The sequence below is a fragment of the Doryrhamphus excisus genome, linkage group LG1, assembly GCF_037039965.1.
Source record: "Doryrhamphus excisus strain RoL-2023G ecotype Guam linkage group LG1, RoL_Dexc_Guam_v1.1, whole genome shotgun sequence".
Taxonomy (NCBI): domain Eukaryota; kingdom Metazoa; phylum Chordata; class Actinopteri; order Syngnathiformes; family Syngnathidae; genus Doryrhamphus; species Doryrhamphus excisus.
The window spans coordinates 8,529,153-8,556,913 of record NC_136357.1 but is presented as its reverse complement, the minus strand read 5'-3'; the positions used below and the strand labels follow the sequence as shown (position 1 = coordinate 8,556,913).

Sequence of the window (27,761 nt, the reverse complement as noted above, 5' to 3'; positions counted from 1 at the left end):
ACAAATCCACAACTCTTAGGGGATTAGCACACCAAAGGTTTGCATTTGCTAATTACAGGAGATTGATTAGACATATCTAACAAGGAAAATTATTCATAAATATGAGATTGTCATAAGCAGACATGCATTTTTATACCATTTGATGCCCCTCTGTATACTGTGTTTTTCTCTTTAGACTCCCCAATGTAGTAATATTTTGAAGATGCACATTTGTGCAATCCCATAAATTAACCTCTCCGAGAGTCTTCCGACTGCAGCATTTTCCCTTTTACCGTATTTGGCTTGCAGCGTTCACTTTCGCATTACCATAATCCTTGGTTCCCTTCCACAAACCACCACCGGCTAAATGAATCTATTATTTCTGCCTGCAGCCATAAAGATGCAACAAAATGCAATGCATGGCACGGAGGGAACTTGAGATAAGCTGTACATTTTCCCAATAATAGCTTGTCTCTTGCCACCACAGTTTGAAGAGAAGAGAGCACACTTGACCTTTATTATTCTGATTGTGGACGCTTAAAAGGTGGTTGAATGTTTGAATTCAGCTCGCTGGTTTGTTGTTGACTCTTCTCGTGACCTATACGAGCAGACCTGGCTGGTGTGGCCTCCGCTCCCCTAAATTAAACATGTCCGAACCGAGGCAGACACTTGCACCGCCACGGGAAACACTTTTTCATCTCCTAATGAATGTGCCTGAGGGGGTCCCGCAGGGGGCTTCACTTCACCCCTCATTAGGCAGGGTGCTGCCTCTTCCTTCATACTGTGGAGCAACCTCCTGAAAAGGGGTGTCCCACGCTCCCCTGCCCGGTTGGACGTGTGGATTGCCTCAGTCCCTACTGTCTCTCGAGCATCCTCTCATCACAAGGCAGCTCATGTTATTGTTGCAGCCTAGAGTCCATGCTCCTAATGACATTTTAATAGCCTTGTTTTGTCCATTGTGCTTGTGATTTATCGCTTTACACTCACATCTAATGTGCTCCTCCATGTCTACTTGACCGTCTTTTTACTGTATTGTGAAAAGTGCCATTGTGCTCACAATAAAGCAGCCGTGAAGAGGCTGAGAAGTGCCTCACCCTGCCACCTACAGTATAGCGCAGCATACAATTACTCTCATGTGGAAAGTATCGACAGCTTCCTGTCGGTGACACAAAAAAACAAAAAACGCATGGCCGATTCCCGGCTGTTGTGAGGCTGCACAAACACTGGCTGTCAGCTGACTCCCACAACTGTTGCATGGAAGCACAACAGGCTGGAGAGCTGATTATTCCAGGGCTTTTGGGATGGCTTTATGCAATCATTAATCTTGGCACTTGTTTATTTGCCCGGGATTACAGTCAAGCACGGTGTGTTCACAGGCAGTCAGAGAAGGCAATAGTTCAGCTAAAGGTAGCAGCTGCGCCACTCAGGTCTTCCACCGTAAGCAAAATGGACAAGGAAGAGGAACCGTGGCTTTGCGCATGGCTGCTTCATCTTACGATGTTCAACAAAAGCTGGCCAGTGTTTGTAGGACTATGACAACAGTGATGCAGCGGGAATGTGTGCCCTGCGCACCGCAGACTCCTTGTACACCCTAGTCGTCGAGGATTTTTTTTTTTTTTCAAACAGACTGCTACTGCAGTAGAGGAACTGGGAGGCTAGTCAGGATCGCTTTAATCCTCATCTGCAATGGAGACCCTTAAAGGCCATGTAAGACGACATAATATGGTATTGAGACTGTTTCACATATAAGGAAGTGAAAATAGACGAATCTGAACTTTAAAGTGAGTTCATGAACTCCACAGCAGGACTGTAACCAGTGTTTTGTTTTTATGCCCCACCTTTCTGTAAGATGTGAGAGTCCATTAGTCGCTACAGTGACTCTTTATGCAGTCATTGGTCCTTCTTCGTGTAAATTATATGACAGAGCAGTGTAGGATTATTATCTTTGGTTATTCTGGGCTTGCTGGCTCAACATCTCTGTTGTAGTTTAGGTATTTGATAGCCTTGAAGTTAATGTTCTGTGCAAGTTATTCCACACCAATCTCATTCAAATGAGCCTTTATGGACCTTGCTTTGCACATTGATGCACTCCCATTTCTTCTACTTAGAACCTCATTATAACAACAGTAGAAAATGGAAATTCTTGCAGTTTTTCAATGGGTCTGGCATTCCCAGGCCAGCTGTGAGACATAATCCCGCCAGCGTGTCATCGGTTTGCCCCAGAGCCTTCTCCGGGTTGGGCATGCCCGGAACACCTCAACAGGGAGGCTTCACAGAGGCATCCAGACTAGATGTCCAAGCCATCTCAACTGGCTCCTATTGATGTGAACGAGCAGCGGCTCAACTCTGAGCTCCTTCCAGATGACCAAGCTCCTCACCGTATCTCTTAGGGTGAGTGCAGCAACCCTACGGAGGAAATTCATTTCAGTTGCTTGTATCTGAAATCTTCTCTTTCGGTCACAACCCAAAGGTGAGGGTGGGAACATAGATCGACCGGTAAATTGAAAGCTTTGCCTTCTGGCTCAGCCCTACACCACCGGTACAACCAACCGGCCAAATTACGGCACCGAGCCGCCTGTCGACTTCACGCTCCAACCTTCCTTCACTTGTGAACAAGACCCCAAGATACTTGAACTCCTCCAACCTGCGGGAAGAACCCACTCCCAACCCTTGCACATTTCATCTCAAGTAAATAAATTACATGGTCACAGCCATTTCCTCGTTGAAGATAGCGATACAAGATGGATTGCTCAGAGCAATGTTTAACGATTAGATAATGGTGCTGTTCTCCTTTAATTTGCTGCACTTTAAAGACAAGTACCTTTGAAGGCCAGGATGCAGCGTATACTGTATATACATGTGTATATATATGAAATAGAAGAAACAAAAAACATTAGTGAGACCGGTGAAACTTTCTCCCACTCAATGCCAAAGGGGTTTGTGTGTGGAAAGGTCGACCGCTTCCGGTTTCAGCGTTATCATGGCTGTGGATCTTTGAGCAGCAGGATTCAGTATCCCAACCAATGTAACAAGGCTCATTTGTCTCAATCACACGTCCCTGGACGTATCGGATGGCCATTGATGGCATTCATCTTCTCTGTCCTTGCTCACTCTCTTTTTTCAGCAGATGAAAAACCAAGACCTTCAAGAAGAATGGCAGTCGGTGACTTTCTTATACAGGCGTGCCTGCGTACAAAGTGTACAAGCTGGGAGCTGTGACCAATCACAGCAGAGTGGGTGTGCCCACAGGCGGGCCGTGGGTGCAATAAATTAAAACAAACCATTATGGAAATCTAGGAAAATACAGCTTGAATAGGTGCAGATTCTGGAAGATGTAGAAAGCTTTCTGTGCAGGTTGTCATGTGTAGCTGCTCTATAGGAGTCCACAATTCGATACAAAGGAAGAATTAGCATAATAGGTCTCCTTTAAATGCACTCATCTGCAATGCATTCCATTTAAAATGCAATAAATCAGTTTCAAATCATAAATAACTCATCAACTGATGGGTTAACACGTGCAGAGCTGCAGTTAGATCACATGGAAAGAGTGAGTCGCACCATGGCTGCAGGCTCAAGCTGAGCTTCCTTCTTGGATGGAGCAAATATCAGTCATGATTAGGATCTGGCCAGTGCAGCCTGTATGCGTTGTCTGGAAGTCTGTTTTCCTAAGGAGGCCGCAGAGGGACAATTACTATGAGCTAAAATACTCAGCCTGCTCTGTGTGTGTGTTCTGGCCACGTGCCTAAGACCCACTGACCCTGAGCAGCAGCATGAGATGGAACTGGAACCTCCTGTATCCCGCTCCATACCCATCTATATCCACTGACTGAGGCGCTCAAATACGCACACAAAAAGTAATACTCACATAAAAGCACATATACGGTACTTGTCACCCTTTGGGCAAAGAACAGACCAGGCAGGAAATTGTAGGATGTAAGTTTTGATTTCTTTGTGTGAACCAGTAGAAATATCCTGTTCAAAACCCCACAGCAGAGTTGTGCTTGTCTTACAGAAAATGCATACTAATACAGCAATTAGAGAGGGAAGAAAGTTGTACTGTGTGGCAGAGGAGAATTCCCTAGTGGAATGCTACACAGCTCTTTGTTGTTATGTAAAGGTTTCTGCATGTAATTGCAGTGGATGTTTTGAAGGATTCATTATTTATATATTCCTGTGCATTTCCAGAGGAGCCAAGCGAGGCTGCTGTCCCCCCCGGGGAAGAGGGGGTCGGAGAGGAGGGGTGTTATGTTTGGCACAGACGTTGAGGTGTCTCACTTAAGCACCGGACCACAAAATCAAGGCTTTAAATTTTATAGTTCAAGTGGTCAGACTGAAGTGGCTGAGAAGTGAGCTAAAACTTAGAAATTCAAAGGGTAGCAGCACCAGTCAATCAGCCAGGTCCTGTGTGAGTTCAGCCTCAGTGAGTTTGAGCTTTGGTGTACTGTATCACAATGCTTCTGCATACCGCAGCACAGCCAACAATCCAACACAGGCCTGAAATAGTTCTTAACGGAAACATAGATTTATTTTAAAAATGATCCGTATACACATTATCAGGGGGTTTCAAAGTGTGGGGCACACTACATTACATCTAAAGTGCTTATTTTAAAGAATATAATTTATCATGTCTGGTCGGAAAAACACATTTTTAACCAAAAAGCTCAAACTTTGATTTTCATTATTATTTTGCTATATTATAAATATTTTTATTCTGGTATTATTATCAATGTATTGTCATACATGTTCTTTATTTTTCTCAAGCTGCTGTGCTTTTTTGATTAATTTGTCAAACAAAGGTGGCTTAGACCAGGGTGTCCTTACATTTTTCTAGTCAACCCTGATCTAAATGAAAAACTTAACAAACATTGTCCGCTCAAAACCTTTTGGATATTTTATTAATGTGTGAGTTAATACAATTTGAATTTTGTTGCTTTTGTTCCTCAAAGCATCCAATTTGTCAGTGTTGTGCACTGCCAGTGTTACTGCTGTTAAGCAACAACTACCGTAGGATAGAAAAGTGATGTTCATGCGCACAAAACACAATGTTGGTGTGTGTTTACAGAAGTAAAAATGCCTGAATTTTTCGTTTGTGGCAATTTTTAGGATTTTGTGCAATTTTTTTTTGCAAGGGAGATTAAGAAGGAAGAAGTCAAGTTTGGGCTATTTGGGCTATGGCAGTTTGTGGGGAACTTGCTCTGTTCCGAGGAGCGCGTGGGTGGATGTTGGAGCCAGGAGTGTTGGGACATTGAAGTGAACCACATCATTGAGAGATTTTAAAAATTATTTTAGGATGAAAAAAAGTCAGAATTGTACTGAAACAAAAAAATAAATACATAGGTCCCATTTGGAAAAAAAACACTGACTTGACCTGCAATGTGAACGGTGGAAGCTTTAACTATCTCTCTGGTGAATATCTTGGTACGTACCAGCCTTCATCTTAGCACACCTTCCCCCGGCTTGAGCCATCTTCCAGTGGAAGGAGAATAATATTGTTCACGGTTTCAGCCGCAAGGACGCACATCCACGCATAGATAGGGTCTCTTTCGTTCCACCATTTCTGGTTAACCTGAACAATTTCATTGTGGAGACTCTGCCTTCTTCAATACAGTAGCTCCACATAGTGTTTAAATTAAGAAGTATGAAACATTTAAGCATGTATTGTGCGTGGACCCTAGTCCATTATATTTTTAGACTTTGATACAAGTCAGTTAAAAGTGGATGGCAAGCTGCATTGGCCCGCAGGCTGTGTTTGGACACCCCTGCTTTCGACAAAAAATGTCCATATTTGCGATGTATTTAGTTTAAATTAAGCTCCTGTGATTGTCAATGACTAACAAGGGGCTTTCGGTATGTTGTTGACACATGGTGTTTTGCTATCAGAGCATAACAGTGTGAAACTGTCCCCCTGCTGGCACCAACACAAGGGGCGTATCCTGCAGTAAACAGCGCAAGGGTGCGACATATGTTGTCAGTGCAGTCTTAAGATACAGTAGAAACATACGGAAGTAGATGAGGAGTGATGGGCATTTCAACTCAGGTGGCACCGACAAGAAGGGAGGGGTTGTGTTGCACACGTGCTAGCCTTCGTGCTTGTCTTCTCTGTAAACCCGGTCTTTTGTTGTCGTCCCACCCCCAGAGTGCAAGCGTGCACATCCCCAGTCAGGAAGCCCGTCAGCCGTTGCCACAACGAAACATAAATTAGTGCCCAATTGGCGAAGAACGACACACAGACAGAGATGTCTTGTGCTTGGGAATTTATCCCCCCCCCCCTCCCTTCCACTCCTCTTGTTGTGGGTGTCAGAATGCTCTTCAATAAAACAGTCAAGTAAATACAGTGGGAGACATGCGGAGGGAAGCGCTGCTTTGTTGTACAGGCATCTGGCGCTGGGCAATGTTGAAATATTAATAGGCCTCACACACAAACAAACACACAGTGATGCACGCATGAGTTCATCCAAAAAGCAGCCAAGGGCAACAGCCCAGACGTTGAGTTTAAGCAGAGTCCCTGCATGTGCTGCTATGAAGGGAAGCATCTCTTCAAATAAAGCCAGTCTCCAATATGGCGGGGAGATCACAGCTCAATGATTGGTGGGAATTAGCAGGATGCAGCATGCATGGCGAATGTGTCAATTATATCTCTCCTTCCTCTAATCCCCTTGTGGTCCAAATATTTTTGATGACTACAGCGTGTTTCCAGCTTGAATGGAAGCATGTTGAAATGATGCGGACTTTTAGGCTGCAGGTGAATTTGTGTTTTGCTTTAAAGCAATAAATTCCATTCTGCCACCACTCTTGTAAATAAGCATTCAATCCATAAACAAATAGCGCATACATTCCATTCACACTGTGTCACGTGCCACCGCTGTCCTTTGCCGCTGACATTCAAATAACCTTTATTATGCTGCATACATGGGAATAAATAAAATATATATGTATTGAGCGACTTCTTGTGGCGGCAGCAGAAAAGACAAAAAGCAGCAGAAATTGTGCACTTGTTAGGCTGTCTCCTGCTAGATGTGACTGTCATGGATATGTGTGTTCAGCAGAGAGCGACAGCTGATCCCCACTGCCAAATGCCAAGTGCATGCAGTAAAATAAATAACTGCATATAATGATGGCGGAACATCTGCACTTGACAGCCAGTTTAGTGCCCCCCGGTGTCTGTGTGCAGACCAAATTAGCGTGTTTTTTAAGAAATATATATATTTTTTTTTAGGGCCCAGAACTCAGCGGTGGCAGTTGGCATGGTAGTGACTTCGGAATTTGTGAAAATTAATCCCCTGAAGACAGTGATCAACATGAAACATAGTAGACAGATGAGATTCCCAAGAAAAGGAAAAGGAAGTCATAATTTTGTTGTTTGTTTGGCTATTTCAGGTTTTTTGAGCATTTGTAGTGCTACTGCATACAATACCTTGTGGATTGATCCAGTCATCATGCATTCTATTCAGATGATCAAATTTTGGTCACCAGAAGCTTTTTTTTAACCCATCTGTTTTCTATGCCGTTTATCCTCAATAGGGTCGTGGCTATGCCAGAGTCTATGAACATAATTGATTGTTCAATTAATTTCATAGTAATTCTGGGGCAAAATGTGTATTTTGCATGGTTGCATTTTGATAAAGTTTCAGATGAACACTGATAAATATATAAGTAACCTTTATTCCTGATGTTGGAATCCTAAAATTTGAATTTGTGTTTAATTCCAGAGTTCCACTTCTTTTAAACCCGTTCATTGAACAAAATTCATTCATTTATTTTCTACCGCTTATCCTCATAAGGGTCAAGGGGGTTTCTGGAGTCTATCCCATCTTCGGGCCAGACGCAGTGTACACCCTGGACTGGTCGCCAGCCAATCACAGGGCACATATAGACAAACAACCATTCACACTCACATTCATACCTATGGACAATTTGGAGTCACCAATTAACCTAGCATGTTTTTGGAATGTGGGAGGAAACCGGAGTACCCGGAGAAAACCCACGCATGCACGGGGAGAACATGCAAACTCCACACAGACACGGCCGAGGGTGGAATTGAACTCGGGTCTCCTAGCTCTTACTTCATTGTTCATGCTTATAGAGCATGCTTATGTATCCTCTGTGGTCCATTATGTTTGCGCTTTGAGGTGTTCAGGTGCACTTGTAATTGTGAGTGTTAGGATCTAATTGTTTTTCATTTTTATTCACATACCCCTATTACAATACAGTACCCCACTTTGGGAACCGAGGATTTAGGGAATATTGTAGATACTCCTGATACTCAGCAATTCATTGCTGCTTGCATCTTTCATTATTATTTTGTAATTCGGCTTTTGTGTAATACTCTTGGGAGCTTCTACACTATTTGGTGTTGCTGCAAAAATATTATTAAAGGGAAATGTCTTAACACAGTTTGTCTGATGAGAGAAGAATTGTTAATCGGCTCATAATGCTGCACTCTGTCCAGTTCCTTACATAATCTCCAACATGAGCCCGCTGTCATGCGTCATCCTTGTCATTGACAGCTGTCTCACACACACACAATCACACACACTCCGTATTAAAAATAAAAAGTCAGGCTTCTTTTTGGAAAACGTTTGTTTTGTAAGTGGTCCAATAGGAAGGCGACAGTATGCAGTGGAAAACCTTGGACCTTGTTGTTTAATGTCTATCATGGATAATCAGGCAAGGAAAATGATTTACTGGTCCAATCCCGTAATGGGTTAAGCTCTTCGCATTATGATAGTGGCCAGAGCATACAGCTGGAACGTAAAGGATGATGTTAATCCTTCAACGTCACTGGTCCAGTTGGGGCATTCTGACCAGATATTTGCCATGTATACACAAGTATTCGCCGGCCAACCCATGAAGTACACTTGCACAATCTCATTGAGATTTTCCCATTTGAGATAATAACTAAAATATGAATAAAGTTGAAGATGGTGATTGTTTAACCCAATGTATTTTATATTAGGCACACTGACTTGAACTATAGTGTGTGCACACTACTTCACACATATTATATTAACATTACGTCAGGTTCCCAATATATTTCTCATCTTTACATGTTTCATGATGTCAGTCTACATCTGTAAATGAAGCATTAATGCACCTGCGGGGCACTGGAAGACAATATTCCATCCTACAGTGTCTGTCTATGCGTTGCCTCCACTAAAACGAACTTGACAGGCCCCCACTAAGCTGTGAGTATGCGTTTGGCAAATTGTTGTGGGTGTTAGCAATCAACTGTCACTTCTCCCGGCCTTGAATAATGGCATGTAGTTTTAGCAGTGGGTTGAAATTGGGGCTCTGGAGAAGACAGTGAAGGTCACTGGGTGAACTTGCGGAAGCCACGCTGGCCTTTTTGTACATGCGCCTTGAGTGACACATCATCCTCCGACGAGGAAGCGCTGTAAGCGCGGTGAATCAGTGTCCTTGAACAGCTCGCACGCACAAACAATGTGTCTCTCCTGTCAGCTGGACCTTATTGTCTAAGATGCCCACGTCGGCAGTGGAGTTGCTTGTCTTGCCCTCATGGTCACTTGTGTCACAGTTTGATTTCGACATATTATTGCAGTCTCCGCAGGTATCTTTTAAGCATTCTGCTGGCACAGGCCATCTCGCTGCGCTGCAAGGAAGCGATGGGCTTCTACGATGGGCTTTACATGGCTGCCCGTCAAACGGCGCCAAGCTTTGATGTTGTAAACAGAGCAGGCAGGGGCTGGCAGGCGGCCGGGGAGGCGCGGTGAATGGGATCAGTGGCACTGCGCTGGTCAAGCTCAAGCGAGCCAGCAGCTGCCTGTCTCACACTACGAGGCACTTAACACGCAGCTCGTGTCAATAGATATTGACTGGCAGAGTGGGAGTGCTTATGAGCGCTGGCCTTTTTGTGTGTTTGTTTGACTGACTGACTCCTCGTGTGAACTCTGTTCAAGCCCTTCTCGCTGGAGCACAAGTCACCGAAGAAAAGCATCGCATGGACAAAAGACTATAGGGACACTGTTGTGTCTACTATGTCTACTGTTGTGACAGCAAATAAAATATCAGTTAATTAAATGCAAAAATCATGACATGTATTGATGCAATAAAGCATTGGCCAATTTTACCCAGTATTTCAGAAACAGACGTAACTCAGCTTGCTTTTCTAATGGGATGTCAGTTTCTGGGCCATCCCGTGGCCTAGTGGTTAGCATGTTGGCCACACAGTCAGGAGGGTTTGAATCTCCGCATGGGCATCTCTGTGTGTACTTTGTATGGTCTCCCTGTGTATATGTGGGTTGTTTCCGTTTACTCCCACATTCCTATAGAGCAGCTACACGCAATAACCATTTTGCTGAATCTGCACCTATTCCAGCTGTATTTCCTTGGATTTGTTTTCATTTATTCCACCCGCAGCCCGCCCCCGGGGCATGCCCACTCCACATCGGTCGCCCAAAGGGCTTCCTAACTATGCACCATATAAGGAAGTCCGCCCCTCTGTGACATCACAAAGGGGAAGTTTTACCACGCCTTTTGAAACCGAGCGTTTTGAGCCATCCCAAATTTCTTTCAGGGCTAACTTCCAAATACCTAAACCTCATTATCTGGAACTTTGGCATTGTTTAACATGAGAATACAACATTCTAACTCGATTTTTTGGTCCAAAAAGTGGGAAAAAACACAATAGGTCCCAATGTAAGATATTTTAGATGGCACCCTTATTTTGTTCATTCAAACAGCCGCGCAAGCATGCTATGCTAAACTAAGCTAACCCCACTAGCTTCCATTTTTGCTCTATAAGAGAGGAGTTTTGAAGTTCTTTTGCCAGTGTTTTAGTTTAGTTTGTCAGTTTTCTTGAAAAGAGGTTAGGCTGGTGTTTATGATGCGGGGAAATACTTCTCTACGCAAACTTTCCTTTTCTTCACGATGACAACATTTGATTCACATTATGTAAATATCTGCAAGACTCCACATTTAACTGTACTTTCCGTTTCTATCAGCCAATTGTGGTATTCCTTCTGCGATTCCATTCATCTGGAAATTATAGGGCCTTAGTTACTTATGCTGAGTTTACACCCTGGTTTGGTTCTCAGGTCTGGAAAATCTCCCTTATTTTCAATTGCAAATGCTGACAGGTATGCCTGGACTGCTTTTTTGGTGCACACCAGGGTTCAGATGATTGCATTCACAAATGAACTGCACTAGCACAGCAAATATAGTAGGGTTCTTTTTAACCGAACCAAACATGAGACGTGTGAACGCACCATTAGAGGACCTTAAAGTGGAAAATGGCCACCCCCAATCTATAGTAGAGATTTTTCCAAAATAACTTGAGTATAAGAAGAATGTGTGTCTCAACATTTTTGCTGATATAGTGGACATACAGTGGACTTAGATGCCTTCATGGTGCATTTCATTTCAAATTGTATTCTCCTTTTATTCTCCCCTGAACCATTTTTTGAAAGCAGCTTATCCCAGTGTGCAAATAACGTAATGTTCAGACAAGGAAGCACAGAGCCTCCCTCAGCTGGTCCAGAGACAAACCTGTTTTACTCTTGAGTGCTCTCCACATCCAGCAGCTTATGCAGCGCTGGAGTGTGGGGTGAGGGTGTTAGCCGGGGAGGTTGTGTGCACTGAGGGCCTTTCTGCTGCAGATAGGGCTTTTGTTTGTGAGTGTTGCTTTTGTGTGTGTGTGTGTGTGTGTATGTGTGTGCACACCCCGCCTGGCCTGGCACCGCCGTGCCCCGTCTACTCCCACTGCTTTCACCTGATGTGGCACAGCGTCAGTCAGGCCTGAGTGAGCGCCGCTTCTTCTGGAGAGATGAAGGCATCTCTGCTGTGTGGGGGTGGGGGTAGCTAGCATCAGCCTAAGCCTGGAGCTATCGCAGGCTGGAGCTCAGAGCCAAAAGCCTGTGGGCTGGGATAGGGTGGGTGGAAGCACGGCGTTAAACTCTGCAGAAGAAACGGTAGCCCCGCACTACCACCCACTGACTGGGGCCTGCTACTGCAGCCCTCAGCTGGCCACAACCACAGCTAGTCATAATTACAGCACGCTTCACTTGTTGTGAGTGCATGTCAGAACAAATTATGTAAGTAATGAGGCTGAAAATGCTAAAGGAGTCGAAACACACTGCACTGCTAATGCTCATGCGGAGAACACAGAAACAAACAATGGAGTGCACTCACACAGCGACAGGCCCATTCACCATAACGAGCAACTGTTCACTGTGAGGAAAAGATTAATTATAAATTAACCCTCTCAGATAGGGTTTCAAAGCCCGCCCCCCTGCCTGGATTTCACAATAATCTGTGGTGACGAAGTGCAGCGCCCTCTATTGTGTACGAGAATCACAAATGGCAGAAAGTGTTGTCAGGAGGAGGGTAAATTGAGTACCATCCACCACTTGCTTTTGTTCATTTTGCTAAAATGTAGGCTAATGCCGTGTAAACACAGCCCGTTTTGTTGACTCCAGCAGCGCGAGGAGAACAGACACAGATTGGTGAATGAATTGAGCGTGGCTATTAGTTAGTGGATTAGAGGCTCTGTGTTAAGGGTCTCTGGCGGGCGGGCCTCAGGGACAAGGACATTATCCACATGACACACTGCAGGCTCCTTGGCGGCTGATTAAAATGGGCAGGGATATGTGGATTGAACCCTAGCAAAAGTGCTTGTGATGTGATCAAACCGGCATCAAGAGATTGCTTGTTAAGGTGTACAAGGGATATAAGGAGCTTGGAGGGTTTATCATATGAAGCGTCAGGCTTGGCTGGAGGGGAGAGGCTGATGTAACGCCCTGACATTGCCGACGGAGCACCACTTTCCTAATTATCATCATTTTTTATTGCATCTTATTAAGACTAAATCATCATATTCCCCCTTAATTGGCGCAGACGTGTGTTGCACCACTTCCTTGCCTTTTCATTGGCTGCTTGGAGAAAGCCATTACATCGTGAGAAAATATCCTGAGGTGATGTTTCCTCGATTTAGATCAGATAGAGGATTTTTGTCTGGCGCTGCATGCCTTCTGCTGCTGTTGGAACGCCAGCAGGGGCTAAGATTTGGGAGAAGTTGAAGGAGGGCTGCATGTGAGATAAAGATCTCGGTAGGGAGACAGAAGCGGGGCTCGTGGTAGGGCTGTAGTGGGATGAGCTGGGGAGTTTAGTGTTTAAAAAAATGTCTGTACAGTTAATATAGATTGTATGATGCTGGCATCAGATTGACCTTAACACTTTTTTTGTTCATTTTGAGAAAAAAACACTACAACCACAATAATATACCTCTGTGAAACTGATTATGATTATGAGAGATATGCAACATTGGCATATCAGACACCGTGCTCTCCAGAGGAGAAACCTCAGCTGTCCACCATGTGGAATTATTTCCGAGTTTTACGTTTGGATTGAAAATAAACAATTTGCAATCCCTGTAAAATGTTACATTTTGCTCTTTGCTCGTATTCCCCCTCCCACCTAAATAGTCGCTCCGATTACTAATGAGAAACAGGTTCGACTGCACATACTTTCCACAAAGCAACTACGCATGGTGCTAAATGACAAAAACAAAAAAATTAGTGCACAAAACCGGAAATGATGTGAAAACTACCTCTTCTTTTTCTTTCAATACTTCTATTTTCACACCTGACAAAGAACCACCCAGAGTCACACGCAGTGGGCACTTTTTCAATTATTAGTAGTGCATATTACAGTACATATTACATTTATCTTATTTTGCACCAACCATGTGTATTTATGAAATGCATCCAGCAGAAGAAGCATAATGTGTTCATTATATCATTTTGGCTGGAGCTGCTGCATTTCAGTATTGGTACTGAAATGCTGGAAAATATCATATAGTAGATATGGACCAGCAAGCTTCATTCATACAGTTATTATTATATATCTTTTGCTTGTATTGGGAGTTTGCGTTTAACCTGGCTACACATATAATTTTGTGTATGATTCAAACTGATACTTTGTTTACTGTTTATAAGGATTAATTGTTAAAAAAAATTGCATTTTTCTTTCCTCATATGCAAACACAAATGTGCAGAACTCTGTAAATATTCCACTCTGTGGAAGCAAAGCATTCAAAAGCGGGCGAATGAAATGTTTTTTTAAAGCGCAGTGCTCTTTCATGTACCAACATGGATCCATGGTGCTCAGTGTTGTACAGTGACTTGTGACAACAAAATGTATGACTTGTGTTTATTTATTTTTTAACACTCCCTCTCTTTCTTTTGTTTTGTCTCCCATGCAGCTCAAATCGAAATAATTCCCTGCAAGATCTGTGGAGACAAATCATCAGGCATCCATTACGGTGTGATAACATGTGAAGGCTGTAAGGTAAGTGTCAAGAGCCTCCGTTCATATGTTGGGCGATTTGGGTGGTTTGCTGTGTTTCAACAAGGAAACAAGTGAGGAGTTCAAGAAAGTTGCTCCCAAATGTTGCTGAAGTTGTGTGAAGAAATGGTCAAAACTACAATAATTCAAAACAATTCATTGGACCAAGTCTTTCCTCTGCTCGTCTTTTCCTTCCCATTCCACGGATGCACACTTTTTTTTTTGGCAGCCCGCTCGTCTTGAAATAAAATGATCAAAAAGGTGCATGCTTTGAATTAGAGCAGATTGTTGGCTGCTTGCAACATTGTGTTGCCTCCATTGAAGTCGTCTTTTGTACAGTTTCAAATGTACCAGCCATTCATACACAGTGAGCGGAATTTTGTGCTTAGAGTGTATTCTTGTCCTCGCGCTTGTCACCCAGCACATCATTAGCATTCCTCTGCAAGTCTGCACCTTTGCTGTTTGTTCTCACGTCTGTGTGTGTGTGTGTGTGTGTGTGTGTGTGTGTGTGCATGGATGTAAGTGTATGTGAGAGGGGTTTCTGTCAGCTGCTCCTTTGCCTCACACAGGCACCATGAGGAACACAACACTCAAGAATAAACTGCTGAAATCTCTCTTTAATGATTGCTAATTAGTCCAGGCAGGGAGACCTTTAATGATATGTGCGAGTACAAAAGTTTGGGCCATAAATCATAGCATTATTACAGAGTTCTGCTTGTTGCCGGCGGTAATAGCCCGTTCCTATAATGGCTTCCATTATAAAGCAACTTGGCAGCTGTCAGCTGTTTTCTTGTAATTAAACAGCCAATGAGCAGCTAATTAAGACATATGTGTATGGAGCAGTAGAGTGGGGTATGTTAATGATGTGCTGGAATCAATTCATTAAGTCAAAAGGATGAGGAATCCAGTCGGTGTGCGATATGTATGCTTACGTGCTGCACTTGCCAGATAATAATCCCAATGACAAAAAATTGTGTTATCACATCAGACCAAACACGCCACCCTCGTGCTTGGACATGTTGCCTTCTCCGGATGCCAGAAATTACTGTGTAGCAGCCTGAAAAAATACCAGCGCAGCGGTAGCATCACTATACCTTCTCCAAAGGGGTTATTTTCATCAGCATGGGTTTGTTGTTTGTTTGTATGCTTCTTGGTTACACTTTCTGATATGCAACCTAGATTTGTTATTATTAGTCATCGACTGTCATTGATGACATCATACACTGAAACCTTCAAACATAAGACGCTCCATGAGGTTTTCAAACTGTGGAAATAATGTAAAGTGAATTCATCAGTTTCGGGGTCAAACTGTCACCATCATAAAAGTTTATTAAATGGACTGTATTCAACTTGCTCCAAATTATTTATTGAAACCAAAGAAATAAGAACACATGTGGTGGATGTGTTGCCGTTTACTGGAATTAATTGTACAAAAAAATAATCTAGAGTTGTCCCAAATGCAAATTAAACTGCATAAAATTTTATTTTTGTTCATTCATTCATTCATTCATTCATTTTCTACTGCTTATCCTCACGAGGGTAGCGGGGGTGCTGGAGCCAGGGTACACCCTGGACTGGTCGTCAGCCAATCACAGGGCACATATAGACAAACAACCATTCACACTCACATTCATACCTATGGACAATTTGGTGTCGCCAATTAACCTAGCATGTTTTTGGAATGTGGGAGGAAACCGGAGTACCTGGAGAAAACCCACGCATGCACAGGAAGAACACAGCAAACTCCACACAGAGATGGCCGAGAGTGGAATCGAACTCTGGTCTCCTAGGTCCTCCTAGCTAGCTCTCCTAACCACTCGTCCCACGTGCAGCCTAATTTTTGTTCAGACCAAATAAAATAAGTGTTGTTCATGGCTGTCATGCATGGCTTTTGGTATTCACATACATGTCCGTGTTGTGTACTTACACACAAACGCAGTCTCAGAGAGGCGCTCAACAATTTGCTGCCATGCTGTTGTTACAATAGGCCGCAGGTCAGCACACCTCAGCCCCAGAGACACATGCAGCTCCTCAACCTCCTTGTTATGGTTCCTTTCACAATGCTCAACAATGCTCAACAACTTTTTTTTAACATAGGGAAAATGCTAATTTTTTAAGCGAATCTCCACTCTGCATGTGCATGCGTGGGTTTTCTCCGGGTACTCCGGTTTCCTCCCACATTCCAAAAACATGCTAGGTTAATTGTAGATTCCAAATTGTCCATAGGTATGAATGTGAGTGTGAATGGTTGTTACACCCTGGCGACCAGTCCAGGGTGTACCCCGCCTCTTGTTTGAGGTCAGCTGTAATAGGCTCCAGCAGGCTCCTGTGACCCAAGTAAGGATAAGGGCATAGAAAACAGATGGAGACTAATATGATGATTTAGATTGTTTTAATTTATTTCTTATATCCCTCCTCCATCCCATCTGAGCAAATCATGTTATTTTCTGTTGTGCTTGCGTAGGATCTTATTTTTCCTTTGATCCAGAAGAAACTCTGCATATTTTTAAAGCGTGTGTCCCACCTATGTGAACTGATTATGCTCCTCTCCTATGCAGGGCTTCTTCAGGAGGAGTCAGCAGAGCAATGCGGCCTACTCCTGCCCCCGCCAGAAGAACTGCCTGATCGACCGCACCAGTCGCAACCGCTGCCAGCACTGCCGGCTGCAGAAGTGTCTGGCAGTGGGTATGTCACGGGATGGTGAGTATTTCACGGCCAAGCTGGAGAACTGTGGGAGGATGTACTGTAAGGGATGTAATGATCTAGCTTTCGTTGCAAAGTACCTGGTCAGCTAGGGTTCTAATTATTAGTTGTGTGGTTATTTAACCCCCTGCATTAGAACATTTTCATTTTATTTTTGCTGTCCTCAGTTAAGCAGAACTCTAAGTTAGTGAGTAATCAGGTTTTTAATGTTATCATCCAATGTGCAAATAGACAACTTTGGCTTAATATCCTCTTGACATATGCATACATATTCATGAATGAAGTACATTAGTGCCTGAGTGCACACACACATGAAGATACACACAATCAGGACAGATGAAGGTGACTCTTGCCTTCACTCAACACACACCAACCCATCTGCCAGCATTCTCCTTTCTGTCTCTCCACTCTCACACACATGCTTGCACACCCACATCCACTCCCTGTGACCAGCTGACATAGTTCCAGGACCCGGGAGCGCTGACCAAAGAGTCTTTTTCTCACCACTGTGATCATCTGATCGCATGCTTTTATCTCCAACGTAAGACACCAAGATTTATTTTTTCTTCAAAGGACAACGAGTTCAGCCAAAAGTGTGACATTACATGATTTGTTCTCCCAGACATTTTCTTCTTGGTCGTCACTGTCTGGAACCTTAACTGGATAAGAGAGAGACAGCTACATTGACATAAAAAATATTCCTAGTTTATTGAACCAGATATAAAAATAAATCTATTTGTATTTAGAAGGGTGTGTAATAATACTTACCGCCTGTGGCACCTAATTTTCACTCTCACAGGACACAGCATTAGGTATACTTGCTATACAAGAGCTTTTATGCCTTTAAAAAGATAACTGTTATATGATATGTACTGCATCTTTATTACATATGAATATAATAGTGGTTGTAGTTGTCAGTGGTACTATTACTGGCTATGTCAGTCAGATGCAGATCATTGATTCCATCCATCCATCTTCTATACCGCTTGTCCTCACTAGGTTCCCTGGTATGCTGGAGCCTAACCCAGCTGTCACCTTGGACTAGTCGCCAGTCAATCGTAGGGCAGAAACAAACAACCATGATGCAGAACAATGTAGAAAAATGAAGATGGAGGCATATGCTGAAATGCACGGCGGTCGAGTGGTTAGCACGCAGGACTCACAGCTAGGAGACCCGAGTTAAATTCCTGCAATTCAATTCCTTGGCCATCTCTGTGTGGAGTTTGCATGTTCTCCCCGTGCAACCAGTCCAGGGTGTACCTTGCCTCTCATCCGAAGACAGCTGGGATAGGCTCCAGCACCCCAGTAACACTAGTGAGGATAAGCGGCATAGAAAATAGATGGATTGATGGGTGTCTTTTAGCTGGAAAAGTAGCAGAAGGACCAAAAAACAATTTTCCGTAATATGTCTGTTTCGATAAAGAGTCAGAATAATATTGGACATGGAAAAAGGAACCCAGGAAAATAGCTTATTACTATCACTTTTTTTTCCCCACTTTCTTCTGTCATCTCAAGATGGAAGATGCCCACTTCCTGAATAAAAATTGACTTTGAGATCTCATTAGTTTGTGCAGTTGTACCTGATGTTGTGACTGGCGAGTATATTCCATCATGTGTAATGCTTCACTTAACGATGTCTGTTGTTGTCCTTCAGCGGTCAAGTTTGGCCGCATGTCCAAGAAGCAGCGAGACAGCCTCTACGCCGAGGTCCAGAAGCACCGGCTCCAGCAGCAGCAGCGGGACCACCAACAGCAGCCTGGGGAGGCAGAGCCGCTCACACCGAGCTACGGCCTCACGGCCAATGGCCTCACGGAGCTCCACGACGACCTCAGCGGCTATATGGACGGCCATACCCCCGACGGCACCAAACCCGACTCGGCCGTCAGCAGCTTCTACCTGGACATCCAGCCCTCCCCGGACCAGTCCGGCCTGGACATCAACGGCATCAAGCCTGAGCCCATTTGCGACTTTGCCCCCGGCTCGGGCTTCTTCCCTTACTGCTCCTTCACCAACGGAGAAACTTCTCCCACCGTGTCCATGGCAGAACTAGGTGAGGAACTGGGGAGAATTCGGGAAAGAGAGGAAAGACAGAACAATGGAGGAGGGGGAGGGGGGGAAGAACTCAACCGTGGGGCAAAACGACACAAAGGTTGCTTAAAATAGCAGGAGGTTGGAGACTCATCTCCAACACTCATTAAAAGAGCCTCTTTTTTGTAATTAGTTTCCATTAATTAGGGCCAATCAGGATCCAGCAGGGCAGGCGTCTGGGGAAATCATTTTTTTAGACTCCCCTGTGCCCCGGAACTCCTTTTAACAGATGTGTTTTCAAAACCATTTAAATTTTGATGCTCGCTGCTTCTCTCAGAGCAAATGTGACCTTTGTTTGAGTGAGTAACACACTGCCCCCTCCCCCGCCCCCTCCCCTGCCATGTATTTGTGTCATAACTAGATTGGCTTTGCTTTAAGCTATCAGCTTCCTGGAGGCAGCAAAAGGAAATGTCAACAAGCTTTTTTTTCCCAGTAAGGGAAAAATGAGAGAGAAAAGCCCACGCATATCCGCCTCCCCTCCTTCCTCTGTAAATAAATCATCTTTTCCTGTGCCACCTCTCATCACCGAGGTCTTCACTTTCTTGTGTTTCAGAGCACTTGGCCCAAAATATCTCCAAATCACACATGGAGACATGTCAGTACCTGAGAGAGGAGCTGCAGCAAATGACCTGGCAGGCCTTCCTGCAGGAGGAGGTGGAGAGCTACCAGAGCAAGGTACCTTGACCACCACCACCGCCGCCATTTTGCTGTTTTGCAGAATAAAGTGTGTTGTTTTAGAGCTGATAATTCACTCACAGTTTTCTTCTGTTCCATTCTTAGCCGCGGGAAGTCATGTGGCAGCTGTGCGCTATCAAAATAACAGAGGCCATTCAGTATGTGGTGGAGTTCGCCAAGCGCATCGATGGCTTCATGGAACTGTGTCAGAATGATCAGATAGTGTTGCTGAAAGCAGGTATGACAGCCTGTCAACACACACACACACACACGCACACACACGCACAGCGTGCTAGCATTGTCACAAGGGCGAAGCTGACCTGACTGCACAATGACTGCTTCTTCATGTGTTCTTCCGGTGTCACTCGTTACTTTCCTGGGCATTGGCAGTAGACATGGACACAGATAAACATTTTATGTTGTTTATGTCAGATATAACACCTTCTATGATGGATGCCAGCCTCGCTGTTCAAGCTTTTGCTGCTGCACACATGCTCACAAACCATATTGCATAGGCCACAATCACAACAAAGTTGTGTGGAACCTATTTGATTTTTTAAATGCAATATTACTAACCTAATTACAATGCTAATGTAATGAAACAGCTGTAGTCCAATGTCCTTAAAATGACACAAAGGCACTTGGACCCCGGGGTGGGCAAACAATGGCCCGGGGGCCACATGCGGCCCACCAGCGTTTGAATCCGGCCCGCCTGTTGCTTTCTCAGTATTTCAACTTTGAACATACAAACTGGCAACATGACTTGCAAGTCGGATGTCTTATTTAGTAAAAAAAAAAAAAACAACAAAAATTACATAGTTTGATGTGGTCTGATGTTAAAAGTGCTCCTGAAAAAAGGGACATGAGAACATACAGCTGATAGTATAACACTTTTACAGATAAAATTCGACAAATAATTCAAGGAAAATTATAAGCATAAAATAGTGTGTGTGTGGGTTAAATATATGTTCTGGCCCCCCAGACAATTTTGTTAACTCAATGTGGACCACGAGTCAAAATATTTGCCTACCCCTGCACTAGACTGTACTAAAGGTCATAAAAAAAACACCATGCACAATGTCACTGTACAAAGATCTCTGTACAATGTGGTCAAAGGAAATAGATCACAAATTAATCGTAGCGGATGTCTTTAGATACGTCTGTACATATCTCACACTTTATTTTACTTTCAACAGTGGTTGGCTTATTTTTACACTTTATGATAGGTAAGGCTTAAAGTACAACTCAGTTCACTTAAGAGTTCAAGTTTGACCCGTTTTTTGACTTCCAGTTTTTACTTCGCTGATATTGAAAATGAAAAACATAATGTCATTGTGTGTATTTGTTTTGAAAATATAATTTCCACGTTTATTGTCTTATATTCAGGGTTGTCTTATATTTGGGTCAATATGTCTTAATTCCAAGAACGAGGAGTGTCCCGGAATGTGTTGTTTTTGGCCGTACGTCCTTGGCTACTAGAAGTAGCACACGGACAGACAGCCACCAACCCAACGTCAAACAATAATGTCTTTCCATTGGATTGTGTAGGTGTACTTCATGTTGTGGCAGGTACCTCTCATGGTTTAATGCTAGAGCAGAACACAGCAGCGGTAAAGGCTGCTGTTGCTTTCCCCTCATCCTGTTTTTCCCTCCCACAGAGAGCTGCAAATGACACCATAGATAATAGAATCATTTCCCCCTCTATCTTGTTCAATAAAGGTTGAATGAATAAGCACTATCGCCACTAAATGAGGCACAATTGTTATCTGTCGTGTCATTATGGATGACTAGCTTTATGTCTGATATTATCATATAATTTGGAGGTGCTTTTTTTTCTTCCTCTGCTGACAGCTGGCTTCTTTATTATTTCATTTCAAAGGCTCTGTATTGCTCATACTGTTAAAGCACGAGTACATGTTTTGGTTTCCTGAATGATGTCTTATCGATAGAGTGGAGGGGGGACAACGCAGCGATTCAGTATGTTGTTGCCGTTTGTCTCCACAGGCTCTTTGGAAGTCGTGTTTGTCAGAATGTGTCGTGCCTTTGACTCGCAAAACAACACGGTCTATTTTGATGGAAAGTACGCCGGGCCAGATGTGTTCAAGTCATTAGGTAAGTGGACATGTTCGCAGGAGTGTGGACTGTATGTTTGTTACCTTTGTGTGTGTGTGTGTGTGTGTGTGTGTGTGTCACTCCTTTTCCCTTGAAGTCCCAGCCAAAATTAGAATCTCCTAATCTGCTCCACACAATGATGAAGGCCTTGAAGCGAACACTGGGCGTTCATCCCTGCTTTACCTGGCATCGCTTTACCCATCGTCTCTGCAACGTTTATTTATGCCAGGAGCGAGATGATAGTGAGGCACGGTTGCATCTGACTCCTGTAACTGTGGAATAAATACAGCCAGACAGAGCGCCTTTTGGGAGAAAGCTATCAAAACCATCACTGATAGGCTGACATAAAGAATCTCACATCGCTCAAACAGCATTTTTGTTTCACTGTCATGACATCACTGAGGCCTCCACTAAGGATTTTCCTCCACTTCCAGTTGTTTTCTAAGGTGAACAAAATGCAAATTGGTCCCAATGTGGTTGCAGAACTACTGAATTGTTCTCATTGATATCGTTAACAGGCAGTCTATCCATCAATATTACAATCTCAGAGATGGGAGAAAGTTTGAAAATATATTACATTTCAAATTTCCAGAAAAGAAACACAAAATAAATACGCCATTATTGTTCAATGTTTCCAAATTTGTCACATTTATCAAATTCATTATTGTGCTGTTTGTTTGTCTTTATCCATCACCCTCTATGCCCAATAATTCATTTATCATAATTGTCTCAATTGTGCATTACATGACACCAACTGCCAAAAGTATCTAGCAAAATCTCAGTAAAAGCATTGCCTGTTCTACTTAACCACATAGCGCCTTTTTTATATTACTATTAGTATTATGATTAATACCCCCCTCGACCCCATCCCCCTTCCTCTCCCCTCCCTGTGTGCCTGTCTTACCATAAGATCAAGAGTGAATGTTAGCTCTCATGCTGTGTCCTTTGCTATGGCAGGCTGTGACGACTTGATCAGCTCCGTCTTCGAGTTTGGGAAAAACTTGTGTTCTATGCACCTGTCTGAGGATGAGATCGCCCTGTTCTCCGCCTTTGTGTTGATGTCTGCCGGTAGGTGTCACTCACAGTACAAAAAAAAAAAAGCCCCACATTCACTACGAACTACGAACAAACATACCAGCCAATTTATCTTTATCAGTCAATGCATACAATTAGCAGCCTTGCACTTATTTTTACATGAAGGAGACTGCTGACTAAACGTGTGGTGACTCTTACCTCTCAGATCGGTCCTGGCTTCAGGAGAAAGTGAAGGTGGAGAAACTCCAGCAGAAGATCCAGTTGGCTCTTCAGCACGTCCTGCAGAAGAACCACAGAGAGGATGGTATCCTTACAAAGGTATGAGATCCATTACAGCTGTAGTCTTTAAATATAGACGAATGTTTATAAAAACATCCAATAACTAAGACATTTGACATATGAAACCGTCATGTTTGACAAACATAGCAGCTCAATCACAAATGCTAATAAATAATAACAATAAGGCCAATAAATTCCCTCACAAGCCACGTCTCATTGAGAGATGTATGTGCGCTCGCTCACTTTCGCCTTTGTCACGTTGACACAGATCCCCCAAAAGGCTATCCTCAGCTATGTCTGTCAGTCACTAGCAGCTCCAATTCATGTTTTTTGAGTGTGGGAGGAAGCCGGAGTAGCTGGAGAAAACCCACACACAGGGAGAAGATGCAGATTTGAACCCAGATCTCCTAACTGTATGCTCAAATGCTAACCACTAAACCACCATGCAGCCGAAACCAAAACATACTTTAACCAAGTCATTATTTCATATACCACTTATCTTCATTAGAGTCACGGGGTATGCTGGAGCCTATCCCAGCTGTCTTCAGGAGAGAGGCGGGTACACCCTGGACTGGTCGCCAGCCAATCACAGAGCACATATAGACAAACAACCATTCACACTCACATTCATACCTATGGACAATTTGGAGTTGCCAATTAACCTAGCATGTTTTTGGAATGTACGGGGAGCACATGCAAACTCCACAAATACATGACAGCAGAGAATCAAACCCAGGTCTTCCTGGCCACTCATCCGCCGTGCAGTTATTTCTGGAATTTAGTTGTGTTTCTCAACTTTTTTTATCAAAATGTTGCCACTTGCCACTTTCTTTGGCTCCATTCTAGGTTATTTTGCAACATGCTTAATAAGGAAAGCAGATACTTGTGGCAAAAATGTGTTTTACTCAGCAAAGAACTACAGAGACAATGCATTTTTATTATTCATTAATTCATTAATTTTCTACCGCTTATCCTCACGAGGGTCGCGGGGGTGCTGGAGCCTATCCTAGCTGTCTTCGGGCGAGAGGCGGGGTACACCCTGGACTGGTCGCCAGCCAATCACAGGGCACATATAGACAAACAACCATTCACACTCACATTCATACCTATGGACAATTTGGAGTCGCCAATTAACCTAGCATGTTTTTGGAATGTGGGAGGAAACCGGAGTACCCGGACAAAACCCACGCCTGCACGGGGAGAACATGCAAACTCCACACAGAGATGGCCGAGGGTGGAATTGAACCCCGGTCTCCTAGCTGTGAGGTCTGTGAGCTAACCACTAGACCGCCGTGCCGCCCGCATTTTTATTATTTTCTGATTTATTTTAGTGTCATACTTTCTCATACCTGAGTGCATGTTTCAATATTTCCGAGTCAATTTTGGCCCCCGTGTGAGAGTCAACATGCGGTAAGGGGGTGGAGGAATGTCTTCCATCGCTATTGTTTGATGTCCTCCTGGTCTTGCTGTGAATCTAAACAGCATGTCTTCTCTTTCTCGCTTCCTCTCTCTTTTTGTCTCTCCCTGTCTCTCCACAGTTGATATGCAAAGTGTCGACACTGCGGGCGCTGTGTAGTAGGCATACAGAAAAGCTGACGGCTTTCAAAGCAATATACCCAGACATTGTGCGTGCCCACTTCCCCCCCTTATATAAGGAGCTGTTTGGATCAGACTTTGAGCAGTCCATGCCCGTTGACGGGTAGCAGCCCCGCCAGGCGCCATGGCGCCCACCGTATGGGGAATGTGGAGGAGGAATCTGAGACACTTTATATCAGTGCCCTGCACGGACAAGATGGGACAAGATGGCACGCTGCTCAACATCTTCTTTTTCATGGAGGAGTCGGGCCGACGGAGTTGATTCTCAAGGTTTACTTTTGTGGTTCTCTTTAGAAGACTTGGGGAGGGGAGCCAACACGCCCCCTGAGATGAGGACAATTTCTGCCCAGCTGAACTTGACCATCTTTTGGGCATTTCAAGACAAAACTCATGATAGATGTCAATCATATGATCATTCACTTATGGACTTATTGATTTCAAATTGTACAAATTAGTCATTTTGGCGTTGGCATGTTCCACTGGAGCATCCATGCTTGTGTTAACGCTGAGAAAACTGCAATAATTCTCTTCATTCAAAGCAGTTGCACACATTCAAACATGAAATGCTCACATTTTGGTCACGTTCAGCTGTTTTTTTCTCTCTCTCTCTCTCTCTTGTGTTCAGTCGTATCTTTCGGATGCATTTCTTGGGACGCAAACTCACAGCGACTCGCGGGGAGGCTCTGTCGGCATGGTGATGCAATCGGCACCTCCCTATGGACAATCGTTTGAAGAAGACTTTCAAAACAAAAAAGAACCATAGAATTCTGGTAATTCTACTGAAAATGATTTTAGCTGTCAAAAAAAAACAAACCCTCCATCCACCATTGTTGCATAGTGAAATCATGTAAGGCCATCTGCTATTAATCCTTCTCTGGAAGGGTGCCCTGGAGAAGCACGGGGCACCAACACAAGGAAAAGGGTCCATTCCACCTGTTTTATAATGTACTACAGGGTATATGGTCATAAGTACTTACTATACAGAAAAAAAGTAATGTTTATAGAATCTATTTTAAATAACATGTATGATATTCGTAGTTAGACGATTCTTAATTGTTCAATTGATAAGGCACTTTTATTTACATCTTTGTTTAATTTAAGACTTGTATATTTACCTAGTGATGTGTTGCATGTGCACAAGAAGAAATACAAGTTGAACCGCGGCTACAAAGGCTAGTCCTGGGAGCTGGAGGAGGTCATGTCTGGCAGGGAGGAGTGTAGGGGGGGGTTGGCGTTGCTGCATCGGTGGCCATGAGAAGGCACATTGGAGACACTCCATCCAGAAGTGGAGCTCAATGTATTTGCAAAATACATTTGAAGCGCACAAAATACAATAATTCAACAAATGAAAAGCTGCCTTTCAAAAAGATCAGAATGTTCAGGTGTGTCCGAGAGGTACTCATATGAATCATACTGAGAGCTGCGTCTTATATTTTGCCACTCATGTAGCTTAATAATTGAATCTGAATATTAGAAACAGCTCCCAGTGTGATGCAGTGCAGTACTACACCAATACAACAAAAAAATATGGTTAAATTAATCAACCTTGACCCGAGTCAAGTTGACCCGAGTCATGTTCAAATTTGGTGTCAGTAACATTAAAAGAGTGAATATTAATTTGGTGAATGGCTGGAAATGACACAAAAAATTGGAAAAAAATCAAAAAATCATATTTCTAACAGTTTTAACAATATGCAATTAATTTCATCCTGGTATTTTTTGCACAATATATATTTTGTAACAGATTACTTACAGGGGGGAAAGTGCTATGGATATGTATTTTTATTTTTTCTCTTGTAAACTTATGGCTGAAGTTAACAGGATTCCTTACAATGGTGCAAAAAAAAATCTGAATTATTTTCAGAACTGCAAAAACAAACAAAATACATACATTAAATATAATTCAAATAAACTAAACTTGCATTTTCACTCCAAATTTGCTGAGGTTTGGACTGATCTGCACAGTAACAATTGGGACGCTGCCTGGTGGGGTACATTGTGGTTATCTACAGCCATGTGTTACCACTTATCTTTGTGAAAGGCCTGATTTTTTGAAATATTTGTGCAATCCAATTGTTCCATCTAGTGGAAGGTAAAGACACAGCAAGCAGTGTCAGTGCATGGTGAAATAGGATTTGGATATTATTTTCTGTTTGTGGAGTGACTTTATCTGCCTTCTCAAGCCAGCGCTGCAGAAATAACAATGAAGGGAAAGTGAATATTCAAAGCCTTGTCTGGTCGTAAAGCTTCTATTTTTGTAACACTTTTTTTCCCATTGGTTAATGAAGTCAAGAAAAGGGAAAACGGGGTGAAAAAATGTCAGATAGCACTTAAGTATATTCCCGCAATAATTAGACTAGCAGTTCTTTGTACGATTAGGGAAGAGAAGCATAAAACGTTAGGACAAGTGCTATTTTCAGAATGCTTTGTTGTCGTGCTTCTGTTTTTGTTGAGTGTGTCTTTCTTGTCGCTGTGGTCGTAAAGTGATAGACAAAAAAAAACACACAAAAAAAAACCCTCAATGTGCCAAACGGTAGTCGTCGCTTTCTGCTTTCCAAGTCTATGGACTCCTAAGACATTCCAGCAAACTCAGTAGCGACTTCTAGGAAGAACTTTATTTTTAAAGGCAACACACACACAAAAAAAAGAGAAAACATACATTAAAAAAAGACATCCCTTTAGAAGCATGCCAGCAAATCTGTCACCAACCATGACTTTTTGTTTTCTTGCTTGCACACCGTCATTCCTCTGCCGTGCAATTTGTGCAAGGTGTCCCTACTGCCTTGTACCGTCACCCCTCAGGGAAGAGTTTCTTTCATTTGATTGTTGTGTTATTGTTTTTGTTCAGGGATGCTCCACCGCCATTGGTTGACATGTGAATATTCATTACTGACAGGGGCCAATCATAGACCACTTAGGCCCCTTGAGGTCAAAGCAAAAGCCACAAAAAGGAAGCGAAACATCACTTTTACAACATCACTTTTAACAACAAA

General features: G+C 43.3%; 1 protein-coding gene across 2 annotated transcripts in view; it reads left to right on the top strand.

The window, feature by feature from the left end:
- The window catches only part of roraa (RAR-related orphan receptor A, paralog a), a 210,561-nt gene extending 184,241 nt beyond the window's left edge, over positions 1-26,320 (top strand). For both annotated transcript variants that reach the window (XM_058075290.2, XM_058075291.2), the window contains 9 exons: positions 14,198-14,283; positions 16,839-16,980; positions 18,638-19,033; positions 19,625-19,746; positions 19,852-19,984; positions 21,751-21,858; positions 22,816-22,926; positions 23,099-23,211; positions 24,711-26,320. In XM_058075290.2, coding sequence (XP_057931273.1) covers positions 14,198-14,283; positions 16,839-16,980; positions 18,638-19,033; positions 19,625-19,746; positions 19,852-19,984; positions 21,751-21,858; positions 22,816-22,926; positions 23,099-23,211; positions 24,711-24,875 — 1,376 coding nt within the window. In that variant the 3' untranslated portion in view covers positions 24,876-26,320. The remainder of the gene's footprint in view (positions 1-14,197; positions 14,284-16,838; positions 16,981-18,637; positions 19,034-19,624; positions 19,747-19,851; positions 19,985-21,750; positions 21,859-22,815; positions 22,927-23,098; positions 23,212-24,710) is intronic.
- Positions 26,321-27,761: the final 1,441 nt, after the last annotated feature.